This window comes from Gouania willdenowi, chromosome 11, assembly GCF_900634775.1.
Source record: "Gouania willdenowi chromosome 11, fGouWil2.1, whole genome shotgun sequence".
Lineage (NCBI taxonomy): Eukaryota > Metazoa > Chordata > Actinopteri > Blenniiformes > Gobiesocidae > Gouania > Gouania willdenowi.
Genome location: NC_041054.1, coordinates 13,961,238 through 13,976,367, shown reverse-complemented (window position 1 = coordinate 13,976,367; position 15,130 = coordinate 13,961,238). Strand labels below are relative to the sequence as shown.

General features: G+C 35.7%; 2 protein-coding genes across 3 annotated transcripts in view; one reads left to right on the top strand and one right to left on the bottom strand.

The window, feature by feature from the left end:
• The first annotated feature begins 5,833 nt into the window (after window positions 1-5,833).
• Window positions 5,834-8,969, top strand: abitram (actin binding transcription modulator). Its single transcript, XM_028460989.1, has 6 exons — window positions 5,834-6,049; window positions 6,125-6,176; window positions 7,608-7,737; window positions 7,806-7,882; window positions 8,467-8,536; window positions 8,641-8,969. Exons 1-6 carry the CDS (start codon window positions 5,968-5,970, stop codon window positions 8,776-8,778), a joined length of 549 nt encoding a protein of 182 aa, XP_028316790.1. The 5' UTR covers window positions 5,834-5,967; the 3' UTR covers window positions 8,779-8,969.
• Window positions 8,970-9,191: 222 nt separating this feature from the next.
• The window catches only part of ctnnal1 (catenin (cadherin-associated protein), alpha-like 1), a 62,115-nt gene continuing 56,176 nt past the window's right edge, over window positions 9,192-15,130 (bottom strand). For both annotated transcript variants that reach the window (XM_028460987.1, XM_028460988.1), the window contains exons 16-19: window positions 15,066-15,122; window positions 12,668-12,787; window positions 12,037-12,120; window positions 9,192-10,463 (exon numbers count right to left, since the gene is read on the bottom strand). In XM_028460987.1, the coding sequence (XP_028316788.1) occupies window positions 10,293-10,463; window positions 12,037-12,120; window positions 12,668-12,787; window positions 15,066-15,122 (432 nt within the window). In that variant the 3' untranslated portion in view covers window positions 9,192-10,292. The remainder of the gene's footprint in view (window positions 10,464-12,036; window positions 12,121-12,667; window positions 12,788-15,065; window positions 15,123-15,130) is intronic.

Sequence of the window (15,130 nt, the reverse complement as noted above, 5' to 3'; positions counted from 1 at the left end):
TGAATATAAGTCAATTTTGCGTGACTAAATCATCCAACGCAACACAGTCACAACCACTTCCTCTTGCTTCCACGCTCCAGAGACTAAGACGCAATGAAGCCAATAATAACAGTTGCCGTTAAAATCAAAAGTGTTGTAATGTCTCAACATGACATAACAGGCCAAAGCAGGAAATCTGACAGGGTCACCAGAACTGCTCTGAAACTGCTCTTTTTACCAACTCCTAATCAGTCAACTTTATTCTAAACCCTTTTTCTCTTTAATCAAATTATTTGCCACCATTGGCAATACATGTTTCAATATTTGTACTGGAAACCAACACGATGTCTCGTCTTGATATTTTCCATGAAATATGAGGCAATTGGCAAAACCTGGTTCAATAAGTGAACTGCCAACAATGGAAAGCACCGTGTAACGTTCCAAGAGAAAAAGAGTTTGTTTTCCAGAATGTGAAGTAATACTTTTAAAATTTGATTAGTCTGTGTTTGCTACAGGCGAAGGTGTACGCCACACGTTTATTAAAATACGTCATCAATAACGGCCAGAAAGAGACTAATCTTACTCAAAGACACCAACGCTTATTATGCTTTTAATCTATTTATTTTGTCATCACCATAACGATGGAAAGGTGAAAAACCTTGATGTAAAACATGTCTAAGATAAGATAAAATCCTCCCAAAGAGTCTTATCATATCTACTTATGTGTAGTTCAGGGCTTGTAGCCGAACAGGACAAAAAGCCAGAAACAACAGAACATTTCAGACACACTTGGTTGTGTTGTGGTTGCTGTTTATTGCACACAGCTACAGCTTCAATTCTCTTTTAGGGAAATAATTTATCTTTAGAAGAACATTTCTCAGCTCCTGGATTGAAATCTAAAAGAAAAACAGGACCAGATGTTCTACAAGGTCACATAGCAGCATGTTCACAGCTCATTAATAATGTTGCACTTTTACAAATAAAGAACAAACAAATCATTGATCAAATAGACCACAGTTTAATAACACTGTGATAGGTAATTGATCCTAACGTTGCATTTTTAAATGTACGTCATTAGAAGTCAAATGCCTAAAGCTCATGGCACAGTGACTAGTATCCTTCAATAGGTTTCTTTCTACTTGGGATGGAAAGATTAATCGTGAGGCAGTTAAAAATCGATTCAAAGGTGTCACGGTTATATATATATATATATATATATATATATATATATATATATATATACAGTATATACATATATATATACATACATATATATATATATTTTTTTTTTTTTTTTTTTTTCTTTCTTTTCTTTTTTTTTTTTTTTACTGCAGAGAGCACTATCTATTTAGAATTTAAAATTCAGGACGCACCACCGTGTTTTAAATCAGAAGTGTGGAAGCATTTTGGCTTCCCCAAGACAAAATGTAAGAGGTGAGAAAGAAAGAAGATGTGTGAAATCCAAGGTAAGAGCGGCACAGAGAGGAAAGGGAGAAACAAAAGAAAGAATGACAGCCATAGTTTCTTTATTTATATTAATTATTTGATATGGAATTTTTTTTTAAAGCTCAATTGTTAAGGCACAAAATACATTTTCAGTTGCACTTTTAAAAAGAAAAGGAACTATTTTGCAGTTTTGCACAGTTTACTGTAGAGCCAGAATTTAAATGAAAAGGCTTCTTCTTGATTTGTATTAATTCTTTATTTATTTCATTCAGGATGTATTTTTAATTAAATTGCATTGTTTTGCATAGTTTATCAAGGGATTCTTTTGACCATGAACGATAAAAGAAAATAGTACAGAATATTTGTTTTTGAAGAAAAAAAAAATATATATATTTTTCAGTCAAAATTTGTCTACAGTCTCATTTTGTAAAATAAATTGCGAGAGAATCATATCGGGTATCCCTAGTTTCTACATCCAGCTTGACACTGGGATTCCGCCATTGTTTAGTTCCGATCCAATCTGCTCGGTAAATCAGGAGCGTTTTGAAGAACTCCCAAACAAAGTAACACACTATTGGTGCGTCTGCATGCGTCATTGTTACAGCTGAAAACGTTGTGCTTCACAGTCAACGCAGAGACAGAAACAAACCCATGATGACAACAGTGCAGCGAGAATCCTCCATTTTCAAAGCACCACTAGGAAGCTGAGTTGTTAACTCTATGATCACACGTGTAAATATGTTTTATTATTTCTATTTAGAATATTGTGAATCCCATATGATTTGATTGTGTAAACATGTGTTTCTGTAAAAAACTTGATGTCCGAGTGTTTGTGACCCAGCAGGGTACGGTGTCATGTACTGAGTTCACATCGTACTGAGATTGTATATGCGAACTCCCGGAAAATTATTTTTTGCTAAAAAAAAAAAAAATTCATTTTTGTTTATTTTTATTTTCAAAGTGAACGGACACGGATGTTTTATTTGTTTATTGGATTGGGTTAGGGTTAGGGTTATAATCTCAGTACGGAGGTAAACTCTGTACGTGACAATGGATCGTGAAATGTTGGCGCCAAGAAAAATTTTCAATTTCAATTTCAATTTTTCATGCTTTCAGGTCAAAAGTGCAATTACCGTATTCTCTGTTCCCAAAGTATTTTTAAGGCCACCAGCGTCTTGGCTATACTATTGCAGAATAAACCTAAAAATGAAAGAAATTGCCCAACAACTTCTGTTTTTTTTTGGGTTTTTTTTTACACAAAAGCAACTTTTTGAGTGCCTCACAATGTAATCACTTAAATTGCTTTACTAAGAGTTTTAAATCAAAGTATTCTAAGCTTGCCGTTCTTTTTTTTTAAATTTAAGTTTCTTTTAAATCAAATAAAAATCATGAAATATTCAAGGACACTGACACTGCATAATATTTTAGTTTAACAGGAAAGTGTCAGACGTGTACCGTACTTTTCCTTAGCTTTCCGTAGCAACTCGCAATAACCTTATCTTTGCTACAACACATAGTTGTCAGTTTTATCCATCACTTTACAGACAAACACGTTGTTTACCACTTTAATTCCAACAACAGGAGGAAACCAAGTTGTTTAAAGACCACACATGTAACATCTCTGCACCATCAAAGCTTTCTTCCTCCCTTCCACTGAAATAAGGAGTGCATGGGAGGAAACTGGAAAAGCTTCCATGTGGAGGGAGAGACAGCTGGAGCCAAGAAGACAGCGAGAGACTGAGGCTAGGGCTCTAATAGAAAAGGCTGACTGTGATAGCAGTGGCTGACGTGGAACTACGTGTAAATGCACATACACACACTTAGGACTGTGCAGCTGGAGGCGCTCGAAATGCCTGTGTGAATGCCAGAGAATCACAGTGAGTGGGAGAGGAAGCTCTGTTTATTCACAACAGTAAGTAAGAAGCAAGGGGGGGTGGGGGGGGGGGTACACAAACATGACATATACTGATACAAGCAATTACCAGACTGATATACACAGATACTCATACTTTCTCTGACTAATCTCAATGTTCAGGGAGGTCACCTGTGAGTCCAGAGGACACGTCGACTCTTTTTCATTGGTAATAGTCAATGACGTGCAGTCAGGGTAGGCAAGGTAGGCCTACCCTGACATTTTGATGATTTGTTTTAATTATAATATAAATTATTTATTTTTCCATTTCTGTTAATCTACAGTACCTATAAGCTTGAAAGTGTCAGCATTTTGTGCCTTTCATAGCCCAAATGACTAAACATCGCTATTTCCTGGTACGGCAGAGACGCTGCACAGTCTCACTCCGCTGTAAGGCAGGTGGAGGCCACACCCCCTCTCAAAAGCACGTTGCTGCTCTGCCTCTGTTCCCATAGCGTGTTTTTATGTGTTTGCGTATGTGCAGTCAGTTCCCCAAGTTGAAAACCATTTACGTCCAAAGGCAGCTCTCTACGCTGCCTTTGGACGTAACCGCGCTATGCTAAATGCTGTACGTACCTTCAGAGTGCATTAGTGAATTGATAGAGAGTGGCTGGGAGCTGCTACGTTCTCTAGCTAGTGGGCGGGATAACACTACAGGTAGGATGACATCGCTAGAGACGATAAAGAAACTTGTTTTTGAGGAAAAACGACAGCTTTTAAAAGATGGGAGACCAACACCTGAGTTACCAGACCTTCAGCAAAGGTAAGGTCAGAAAATTGTTTGTATTTTCTACAGTGAATGGAAGGATTGGCTTTGTGGATGCGTCTCACTGAGGCTGTTTTGAGTTGTTGTTGTTGTTATTTTCTCTGTGTTTCTGTGTTTCTAACACAAACAACAGATGCGCTGTCGTGTCATGAGATATATCTTGTTGGGAGAGTATGGAGGCTATAATAAATACTTGTTTGTTTCATTAATGGTGTTTTACGATGTTGATTTTGTTAGATGGCTAAATGCTTGTTCATGTGGATCTTGTTGGGTTTTTTCTTTCTTATTATGAATTTTATATTTTGATAAGCGCATTGAGATGACTTTGTTGTAAATTGCGCTACACAAATACAGTTGAATTGAATTGAATTAACACTTGCCAGCAGAAACATATGGAATTGTCATTCTTGTTGACATTGGTGGTCTCGATTTGCAACGCCCCTAGTGCCCACGGTACTTCACTGGTAATAGTGTAAATCATTTTTGTTCCCATCTTATTTGTTCTCAGTGACGACAACCTGATCTGCTTCTTTTTTTTTTTCAAAGTATTCCACCTTTTTCCTAGATTACATTTGGCAGAACAAACACACGAAAAGACAGTGAATTGTAATTATGAGCCAGATTATTCTGATTGATTGATTGAAGGCTGCATATTGAAAAAGCCACTCTTTCCACAGTTGTTTGGTGTTTCATCTCTAATCATTTGGAAACCACAGCCCACTACTGAAAACCTGATGATGGAAAGATGATAGATGATGGAAAAACTCATTAGAATTAGTTTGAACAGCTAAACTTTCCAAGTATTGGTAGCACAAAGTGAAGACGTGGAAAAGAATTATTAGGCAACCAGATGTCCCCTTTGGTTTCTTTCTTTTTTTACTCAAACCAAGATGAAGTCATCACTACATCATCTGTCCAACGCCGATGGCAGGACATAGAAATGTTCCCTCTCAGCCCTGTGGAGGAAGGATCTCACAGCAGATATGTTTGGTATGTGATAGGCCTGAGTCTGTCTCAGAGGGCCTGTTTTTAGGGAGGGGAACATTCTTTCCTTCATTCATTTCTCTCTATAAGCCTGATCTTTGGACTACATTATAATGCATTGAATAGGATTCTCAACCTAAGGCATGTGTAATAGCATTTCAATCCCTTATAATTAAATACATTGTTTAAAGAGTGGAAATAGTGGTTTGATAAGAAAAAGAAAGAAAAATAAAAACATGTTAGTTAAAAGAGAAACATGACAGTTGAGGAACAATGTTAAAACTTGACTATTTGGACTTTAATAGAAGTGTATGTCCATAATACTGTATCTCCTTCTCTAGTTGGCAATAGTCTGCCATCTAGTGGGAAATGTATGATTTATAGTTTACAGTAGAGCTGATAAATAATTAAAATTACTTTTCTGGGACCTTTCTAAATACTTGCATTATATTACCAAATTTAAAAAAAAAGAAAAATATCCAAAGTTATTTGAGAATGCTGCTTTTTTTTTTTTTAATGTACCTTTCTGTCTGTTTAAATTTAATTTGTGTTAAGTAATAGTCCTACCTTTGTTATGGAGGAGGATCGCCACAATTTATCACCAGTTTATTGAAACTATTTAACATCTACAGCCCTCTATCAAAGTGATTTTTTTCCCCTCTAATGCTAAATCAGCCATTTATTTTTAAACTTATATTAAAACCGTTAAATAATCGCAGTAGAGAAAAAAATCAGCGGAACCAAGTGCGTCGCTTCCGGAACTATTTAGTGAACGTACTTCCGGGTTCTTTCCCTGCACTGTGGTAGTTTTCGACTCGTTTCTTCTAGTCGATGTATTTTTCAGCCTAAATTCTTATATTTTGTTGACCTACAGCTGTAAATGGAGCAGGTTGAGCAGAAGGACGTGGAGGAAAAGGCACCTTCTGTTATTGACCGGTATTACACACGGTGGTACAGAGCCGGTAAATTAGAATTAGAACTTGTTTTAAGTGATTCAGTCCGTGTTGTTATGATAATTTATGTGTTGTATTATTTAGACATGAAGGACAAACCGTGTGAGGACCACTGCATCCTTCAACATTCAAACAGGTGACTGCGGAGAATTGTCTGTTTCTGTGTGTTTAATCTTGATTTTATTGAAAATAATCCAGTGAAACACATTATACTTACACTGTAAATAATATGTCCAATAATGTGTTATAGTGTGCATTAAATTATATATTTTACAAACTGGACCAACACTTTAAAACAGTGTGCATTAATAACAATGTGATATCAATAAAGTTTTTGGGCCCATTTCCCCCAAAATGTTCTAGAAATCACATCATATGTTTCCATCTCAAATATTTAAGATTATACTTTTGCTAAAAAAAAAAAATTAAAAAAAAAAAAACCCTTTAACACTAAAGCCAAATTTAAAGCTAATATTTGTGAACATAAACCCTAAAATAAATACTTAGGGTTACAGAGGAGCAGAGAATTTCCTGTAAATTTTCAAGAGAAATAAAGGAATATTGGAGTTTAAGTTTTTGAATAAACTGGAAATATGGGAGCATATTTTAAATAACTGTGTCAAATCCAAACATAACTATTAGCATCTATTCAAAATAATACCAGAACATAACATTTCAACTAGGCTTGCAAAATGATAGGAATTTTGAAAGTTGGAAAACTTCCATTGTAATTAACTGAGAATTTTTTTTAAATTGAAAGATGCCCCTTTATAATGATATTAAATATAGTTTGGGGAAAAATATTATTTTCGCATTATATCATATATATAGTATTATTTTTATTATTTATTTATTTATTTTAAAGTAACTCCCAATATCAGGTTAATTTAAAAAAAAAAAAAAAAAAAAAAGTCTCCTGAAAAGTTTTATATATTTAGTTATTTAGTTCAGATGATCTTTCCCGTCCCTTTGGAACCCAAAAACACCTGACTTAAATAAATATGATTGACATCGCTGAAGGGTTGCTTGATTAAAGAAAAAATTATAATCATAATTAATTTAGTCACAATTGAAATCACGATTATTCAAACGATTATTTGTCAACCAAAAAGTTATTTATTTTTTGTACAAAACAATGTAAAATATATTCTTTAAACATAAATAAAATTCTTTAAATACTAAAATCAAGTATGTTCACAAAACATTTAAGTGTTCTCGTATAAGAAAATTTGACTCGCTGCGTTTCTTGTTCCATGTTTCAAGACTGAGCAACAACTTTTTCCTTGTGTTGGCCTAGGTTAGCTTTAGCTTTAGCTTTGAGAGGGGCGGGGAGGAGGAGCTTACATGCGCGTAGATTAAACAACTTAAAGTTAGTATTAATAATCAGTGTTTGCCAAGATTTATTTTTTTTAGATGTCCGCAATCGTTGAATTTTTTTTTTATTTAGCAAATAAAACATGTAAAATTTAAAAAAAATTCTCGATTATGTTATTTTGGTCATTGTTGGGTGTAATAATCAAAATGCTATTCGGATTTCGAATAATTGCACAGCCCTACTTTGTTGCAGAATCTGTGTTGTCACTTTAGCAGAGACCCACCCAATCCTCCAGGAGGGACGCACCATCCAAACCATCAATTACCAGATCAGTAACGCCTGCAGCCGACTGAATAACAAAGTGTCTGGGAAATCTAAACGGGTAATTTCACTTTTATCTTACCTTCAAATGATTTATGATGATAAACTTCCTATCTTTTTTTTTAATAGGGTGGCCAGTTCCTTACAGAATTCGCTCCTTTGTGTAGGATAACGTGCACTGATAAAACCGAGTACACTATTTACAGGTGAGATTACAATGTGTTATTTAATCTTTTAAACGCTCACAAAGTTCAGATCATGTCTTAGAGGTTGACCGATATGGGATTTTCAAAGGCCGATGCAGATACTGATTTAAAAAAAAAAAAAAAAAAATTCAGCTGATGGTTGACATTTGAGGCCGATATACTTTATTTATTTTTATTTTTTTTAAGCACATTGATTATAAAAGACAATGATATAAATGTATATATTAGAAATTCAATTAAATACACCAATAGAATTTTTAACGTTTATTGAACTTTAAATATACCCCTACGCAACCAAGTATAACAAAAATCCTCATCCTATTAGGATATACTAGCATAAGATTATTTGATCAGGCACTGTTTGTTATATTACATCCTTATCCTATTATATCAGCTTTTTATTTGTAATCCTAGTAGCTTCTATATCTCCCATGCACATGCTATTATTGCTTTTTTGTTCTATATTCATAGATCCGAATGGCTACTTTAAAGTGCTAAATAGAAAAAATAAATAAAAAGTTGGCCTTTATTGAAAAAAGTCCATATATCGGTCGACCTCTAATTTCTTGTACTTGTGATTTTAGCTGCATACGAGGACGACTGCTGGAGGTCAACGAGAATATATTGGAAACGCCTAATCTCTTACTAGAGAAGGTGAGTCACGTTTACGTAGACATATATGTTCTGACTATGTTTACCTGATTGTAGAACATGTATTGAGGCTGGTTGCCTCATTTGTTGATTAAATCTGGCCACAGCCGTCCACTGACGGATACATCGCCGTCATCCTGCCAAAGTTTGAGGAGAGCAAGAGCATAACGGAGAAGCTCCTGAGCAGAGAGCAATTCGAGAGCGTCGTCTCCAAACGAAGCCCCGCCCCCTCACAGCCATCCTGACAGGAAACCACTCTGCTCCTTTTTTTTTTTGTTATTATTTAGGTTTATGGGCAGTTAAATAGTGAAGCGTGCTCCCCTCACACGCTCACCAGTTGGGTTCAGAACTGGAATTTTTTTTTTACGCACTGGTCACCTACACATTTTCAAAGCACAAAAAAAAAAAAAAATCCTGTAACAGCTAAGTAATTACAGATGTGGAATTCAAGCTGAGATTTTAATACTATGGCATTAGTAAGGGTTCATTTTCTGTTTTGCTATATTATTGTAATATGTCATTTTTTATTTTTATTTTAATACAAAATCAAAGATATACTGAACTGATTGTTTAAAGAACAGTGTTAATAATGGTCTATTTAAAACATATAAATAATGTGTATGTGTGCAGGATGTGAGCAATAAAAAAAAAACCAATCTTTTAAGAAAAAATATTGTTTATTTTCTGTCTCACTTTGATTAACCTTTCAGTTGTCAAAAGAATAGAGGCTCCAAAACTAGATCTATGACTTCTTCAGATCAGTAGTGCCACTACAATACCCAGCATCCTTTGCTGCTCTCATACTGTACACGATATACATGTCGTCAGTCATTACCGCACACCCACTACCAAAGCCATTTACCTTGGTAGACACAGTAAGATGCTTCAAGTACCATATAATATATTTGTAGTTTCATTAAATACATGTTGGCCTATGAAGCAGCGTCACAATGATAGTCTTTAATAACAAGTACACTTCAGGGGCTCCGTTTGACAATGGTTCCTGCTCTAATGTACTGTTCTTTATGGGAGGGGGGGGGGGGAATAAAGCATGGGCAAGCTGTTACACTTGAGCTTTTCATTAGAAAAGAAGTCAGGCATTGAGGAGGTCAAATAATTCCAAAGCTATACATCTAATCCTATATAAAGTGTTGTTCTCCAGAGAACAATCGTATCTGGCATTCAGTATTGTTTTTCCAAATATCTTCCTTTTTTGTTTTGTTTTACTGAACACAAAGCAGATGTAACACTAAGTCTATGCTGTGATGAACATGTAGAACACTTCATTACAAGCCTGCAGACTCAAACAAAAAAAAAAAAAACAAAGGGTTCTGTAACACCGACATCATGCAGCGTAGGACTCCAGCTGAGATTTGTTTGTAACAACTTGTGCGACACGTTTACAGTACGTCACATGACAGATAGGCTTATTACACCGAGGCACATAGTGAACACAGATGTGTGGCTGAGCTTAACATCAAGCGGGTTCGTCTTCCAACATAACGGTCATGATTCTAGAAGCAGGGGAGAGATGTTGGGGTTGTCAAGCCTCACCTGGGGAAAAGTAGGATGTTTGGCTCCACCTGGTGGACTCAGTAGGAAGTGCTGCACTGATTGCCCCGCCCCCTCCTCCTCCCACCCATTTAACAGCAGTTTACTCAGCGCTGGGTGTGTGTGTGTGTGTGTGTGTGTGAAGATGATGTTGACAATGTACTGCTCCAACAAGAGTTGTGCACGTCGGAGGAGGCCGTGCGTTGCATCATTTGCTCTCTAGGAGGTTGAGGCCTGCCATGTGCTGCTCAAGGGCTTTGACTCCAAAGCCGTTGCTGTTCTTGTTGTTGAGGGTTCCCTCGTCTTTGACGGGTGTGGAGGTGTCCTGTCCTTCTCTGCACTCCTGTGGGGAGCTGAGGCTGCTCCTCTCTGACTTGTACTGCAAATTAGTGACCATGAGACGAGACCAATTATTATTGACATATTTGCTCCACAAACACACACGCATGCATACAGAACTTTCTTGCTTTTACAGATAGAAGCTGTCATTCATATTTGGACATTAAGTTATTTATTTTTCAAAACAAGTTCTCTGTTGGTTTTTGTTTTAGTTTTTTAAGTCGTTTCATTTTGTATCCAAATTGTTCTTTTTCGGTATGATTAAGTTTGCCCTATTATAAATTTTCATTTTATGACAATTGACTGATTGTGGGAAAAAAAAAAGCAAACATGGAAAATGAATTAGATTTTTTTAAATGTAAGTTCATATTCAAGTGTTTTTTCCATGAATGCAAAGTTTAATGGCCTTATTGGAGTGAACCCCACAAGCTTCATCAGTGCATTCACCAAACCCTTTGTAATTGAACAAAACAAAACGAAATAATAGATTTTATTCAGACGCACACGTACAGTAAGCCTCTGGCAATTTTTATTTATTTTTTGCTTTGTTAAAAACCAAGTGAAGTTTTATAAATAAATATTTAAAATGAAAATGTGCAATTTACCGTTATTTATCTATTAATAAAATAGTTTATCACAGAAATTCTGTTTTTGTAACACATTTTTACTCTGTGTGTGTCTTGACCTGTGTCGAACCCCTGAGACTGACTGAATGGATCAGGTTATGATACACTGTGCTTATGTCACGTGAATTTTGGTCATTTTAAAGAAATTTGAAGAGAATAACGTAATAAATTGTCCATAATGTACCGTAAGCATGTTAACATAACATAATTAAAATAGACTGGTGTATTGCATGTCTTGCGTGTAGCATTTTCATATGGAATAAAACAAAATTATAGTTATAGTAAATCGTAAAAAATACTCTTTCATAATGTCATACAATATTTATTTATGTGGTGCAGTGTTAAGAATAACATAATGTACAAACTCTTACATGAGTCTTAATTGGTATACATCAGGTATTGATCATTCTTGTAAAACATGGTCAATAAAATTTTTTTTGATATTTTGCATTTATGATCCAGTCAGATGGAAAGTGAAAATCTCTAAAGACTTTTACACAGAAATATGATTGTATGCATGTTAGGGTCTTTGGTGTAACTGAATTAACCAAAGCAGATAATCTATGTGTGTATTAAATGCTCTGTGATGGGCTGCTGACCTGGAGGGTAGCTTTGATCAGGACTAATAGGTTTTAATAAGGATGTCTGAATAGGTCACACACTTGATGTTTGGTATTTTTTTTTATTTTCCAATGCGTCATCGTGTTCACAGCTTGCTCCGACAAGCTCTCAGCTGCTGCTGCTCTGCTCCTGCAGCAACGCGCACACACTTTTCCGACTCAAAATCACTGGACATTGTTTGATTGCGTCATACGCTACTATTCGGCCTTGCTTTTAACTCACTAAACCGAGGGCCAAATGTTGCTTTTTTTTGCAATATTTGGCCGAATAGATTCGGTGCATCCCTACACTTTTTTAATTTTTTTGATAACATATGTTTCTATATTTGCTTAGATCGCAAAGTTGGTTGAGTGAGTGAATCGTCACCTTTCTGTTGAGCTTGTTACAAAATGGCAGGAGGGACACGACCACAGCCAGGATGTTTTTGGTGGTTTGTATGGACGACTCCACCTGGAGACAGAAATGAGAATGAATGATTGTTGCCATCGCAGAATGGCATGTGAAGCAGTATCAAATGTAATGCACATGCTTTCTATCGTGTAAGCATATATTCTATGTCTTTAATCAGCTTGAATGCAGCCACCTCCTGGCAGGTCTGTATTTTACCTTATGAGATAATGATGAAGTAAACCCCAGGCTGAGGAGACAGAGAAATCGTAGCCGATACATAGAAAAGAGGCGCTCATTAATCAGGAGAGGACACACTATTCCTCATTCAACCATCGCCTTTATTCCAGAGTGACCTCAGGTAGCTCCTCTTAGGCAAAGACGCTCATTAATTCTCCTTGGATAATCATTAATCCTGTGCTGTTTTAGATAACTAATATTACTGGCTGATCTCTCACTGATTTGCGTTTCTTTGCGAATGTTTTGATGCAGGATAAGCTTGAAGGTGACAAAAAGGGTTTCCCTGCGTTAAAATGCAGCTCTTAATCTTCATATCTATACGCAGATGCTAACCAAATAAGGCTTGCTAGTGTAGAATAGAATGCAATACCTTTTGGAAGGTGGCAGACTTGCCCTGTACAGGCGTCTTGGCCCCCATCTGCAGCTGCTGGCAGAACGCCCCCAGTTTCTCCATTTCTGTCGTCAGCGCAGACCGGTCCTCATCACCTAGCTGGAGCAAGGAGCACGACACAAAGTGAGCAGCAGAGATGAGTTATTATACCACAGATGGGTTAATAAGACTTATTTTATAGATCAGGGGTCACCAACGTTTCTGTAACTGTGAGTTACTTCATAGTTACTAAATAATTAAAAGGGTTACCAGTTTGAAAATCACTTTTTAAATACTAAATGTTGACAGTTTCACTTTAATCAGAAGCTAAGCTAATAAGGAAGGCTAGCAGTAACTTAAGGTAGGAAATGCTTTATTTCTCCTAATTTATGCAAATGTTTGATTTTCATTACATTTCATTGAAAATGATCATTTTCCTATTTTACTAGCTACTGACAAACAACTTTCAACCAATCGTATAACATGTATCATTTGTAAAATGTTAAAATTGTCATATTTAACAAAAGTCCACCTAACGTTTTTAAAAATATATCTTATATATAAAAAGATAATATTTATTGTGATGTATAGAACTGACCATACACCAAATCTGCAGGACTTAAAAACATTTTTCACAATGTTTTAGTGACATTAAACATTTAAAGATGGTTAATTTAATACTAAAACTTAACTGCAGCAGTATTTAACTCTACTAAGTACTACATCTGTCATATGTATTTATCTTTGTGAGTTTGAATCCTGGAAAGTAAATCAGATTTTAGATGGAGCTCCTGAGGGTCCCTCACATGGTCCAGGCGGGCTACCTGGGGCCCACGAGCACCGTGTTGGCGACCACCATTTTTTTTTTTTTTTTTTAACTTTTTTTTTTTTAAATTTTCTTAAAAAAGTTATTTTTTACTAATCCTCTGGCTAAAAAAAATTAGATTTATTGCAATTTAAAAAGGAGTCCAACGCTCCGTAGTGGTGACCCCTGTTATAGATCAACCAAAGCAAGTTTGTTGTGCTCATAAATTAACATCAAACATCATCACCACTAAAGTGGAAACTATGAGAATGGAGAATTAAATAGAATCTCTAGATGTAACCCATGAGCAATGGATGCTTTGTTTTGTTATCGCGACGGATAAAAGCCACTAATGCATGAATATATTCTAATTTTTATAAAGGGTCAGACAGGTGCACTCAGAGGAAAGGAACACATTAACATCGTTTATTTGATCTGATTAATTAGAAAACAGTGAAGAGCTGAGCCTTGTGATAATGAATCGGTACAGGGGCGATCAGACTCAACCTCACCTCGACCCAGGCATCATCCTTCAGTATGTATACGAACACTCCCCCCCCTAGTGTGACAAATGCCCATCCTTAACCCCTGTCTAAAAGAGCCATTTAATTAAACCTGGAGGAAGGGGGAGAAAGTCAACGCCAGACAAGAGGAAGGAAGGAAGAAAGGCCATGTTTGTTTTGCCAAAGCTCTCATCTGTGAAGAAAAATGATGTGGAGGTGTGTAACCGCTTTAATTTCCTGCCTCCGCGCTGAGATTTATAGATGTGACAACAAGTCAGAGTTGGTGATATGGGCGTTTATCTTAATAAACAACTGTGGGATTGAACTGTTGTCTGTCTACCTACAGTAAAATGTAGCTTTATTCTTCAATTCATAAAAAAAAAAAAAAAAAAACAGGGTTGTGGTCAATTACATTTTGAAATTAAAATTACGTTGACTGGAATTAAAATTAGAATTATCATGTTTTACCCTGAAAGTCAATCACAATTACATTCTCAATTACTAAATTTCAATTACAATCACAATTACTTAGCCTTTCATAAATAATCTCATAAAACATTCCTCTTGTGTTAGCTTTCTGTTAGCATTTCTTATGGTAACAGCTCAGTTTATACCCATGTCTTAAATCACCTGTAAAATACACAAAAATATTATATCTCTAATAATCTAATTTCTTTTTCATCTCTTTGTTTTCTTAATATGTGTCAGTATTCCCCCTCGATTATTTTTTTTTTTAAATGATCAGATAAATATGATATGAAACATGTAATAATAATTGTTAACTTAACATGTGTAAACCATAGAAGTGTAACATGGTTCCCCAGCTTTGCGTTTAATGAAATTGTTAATGACAGTTTTTATAGAACGTTCATGCCAATTACAATTATAAAGTCAACTATCTGAACTCAGTTACACTTCAATTACGATTACAACAGCAAAAAATTTTCCCAATTACGATTACAATTATAATTGACCCTAACCCCGAAAGAAACAATAGTCATTGTTTTTTATTTTCATTATTTTTCCAGTGTAAATTGTAGCTCTGAGCTTTATTGTGTAAAACTAGAGGCTTTTCTGATGTTGCACATACCTGAGCGGTGAAAGTGTGAAGAGACGAGCACAGCTGGTGTCCTTCTTCAGAAAGAACCTAAGCAG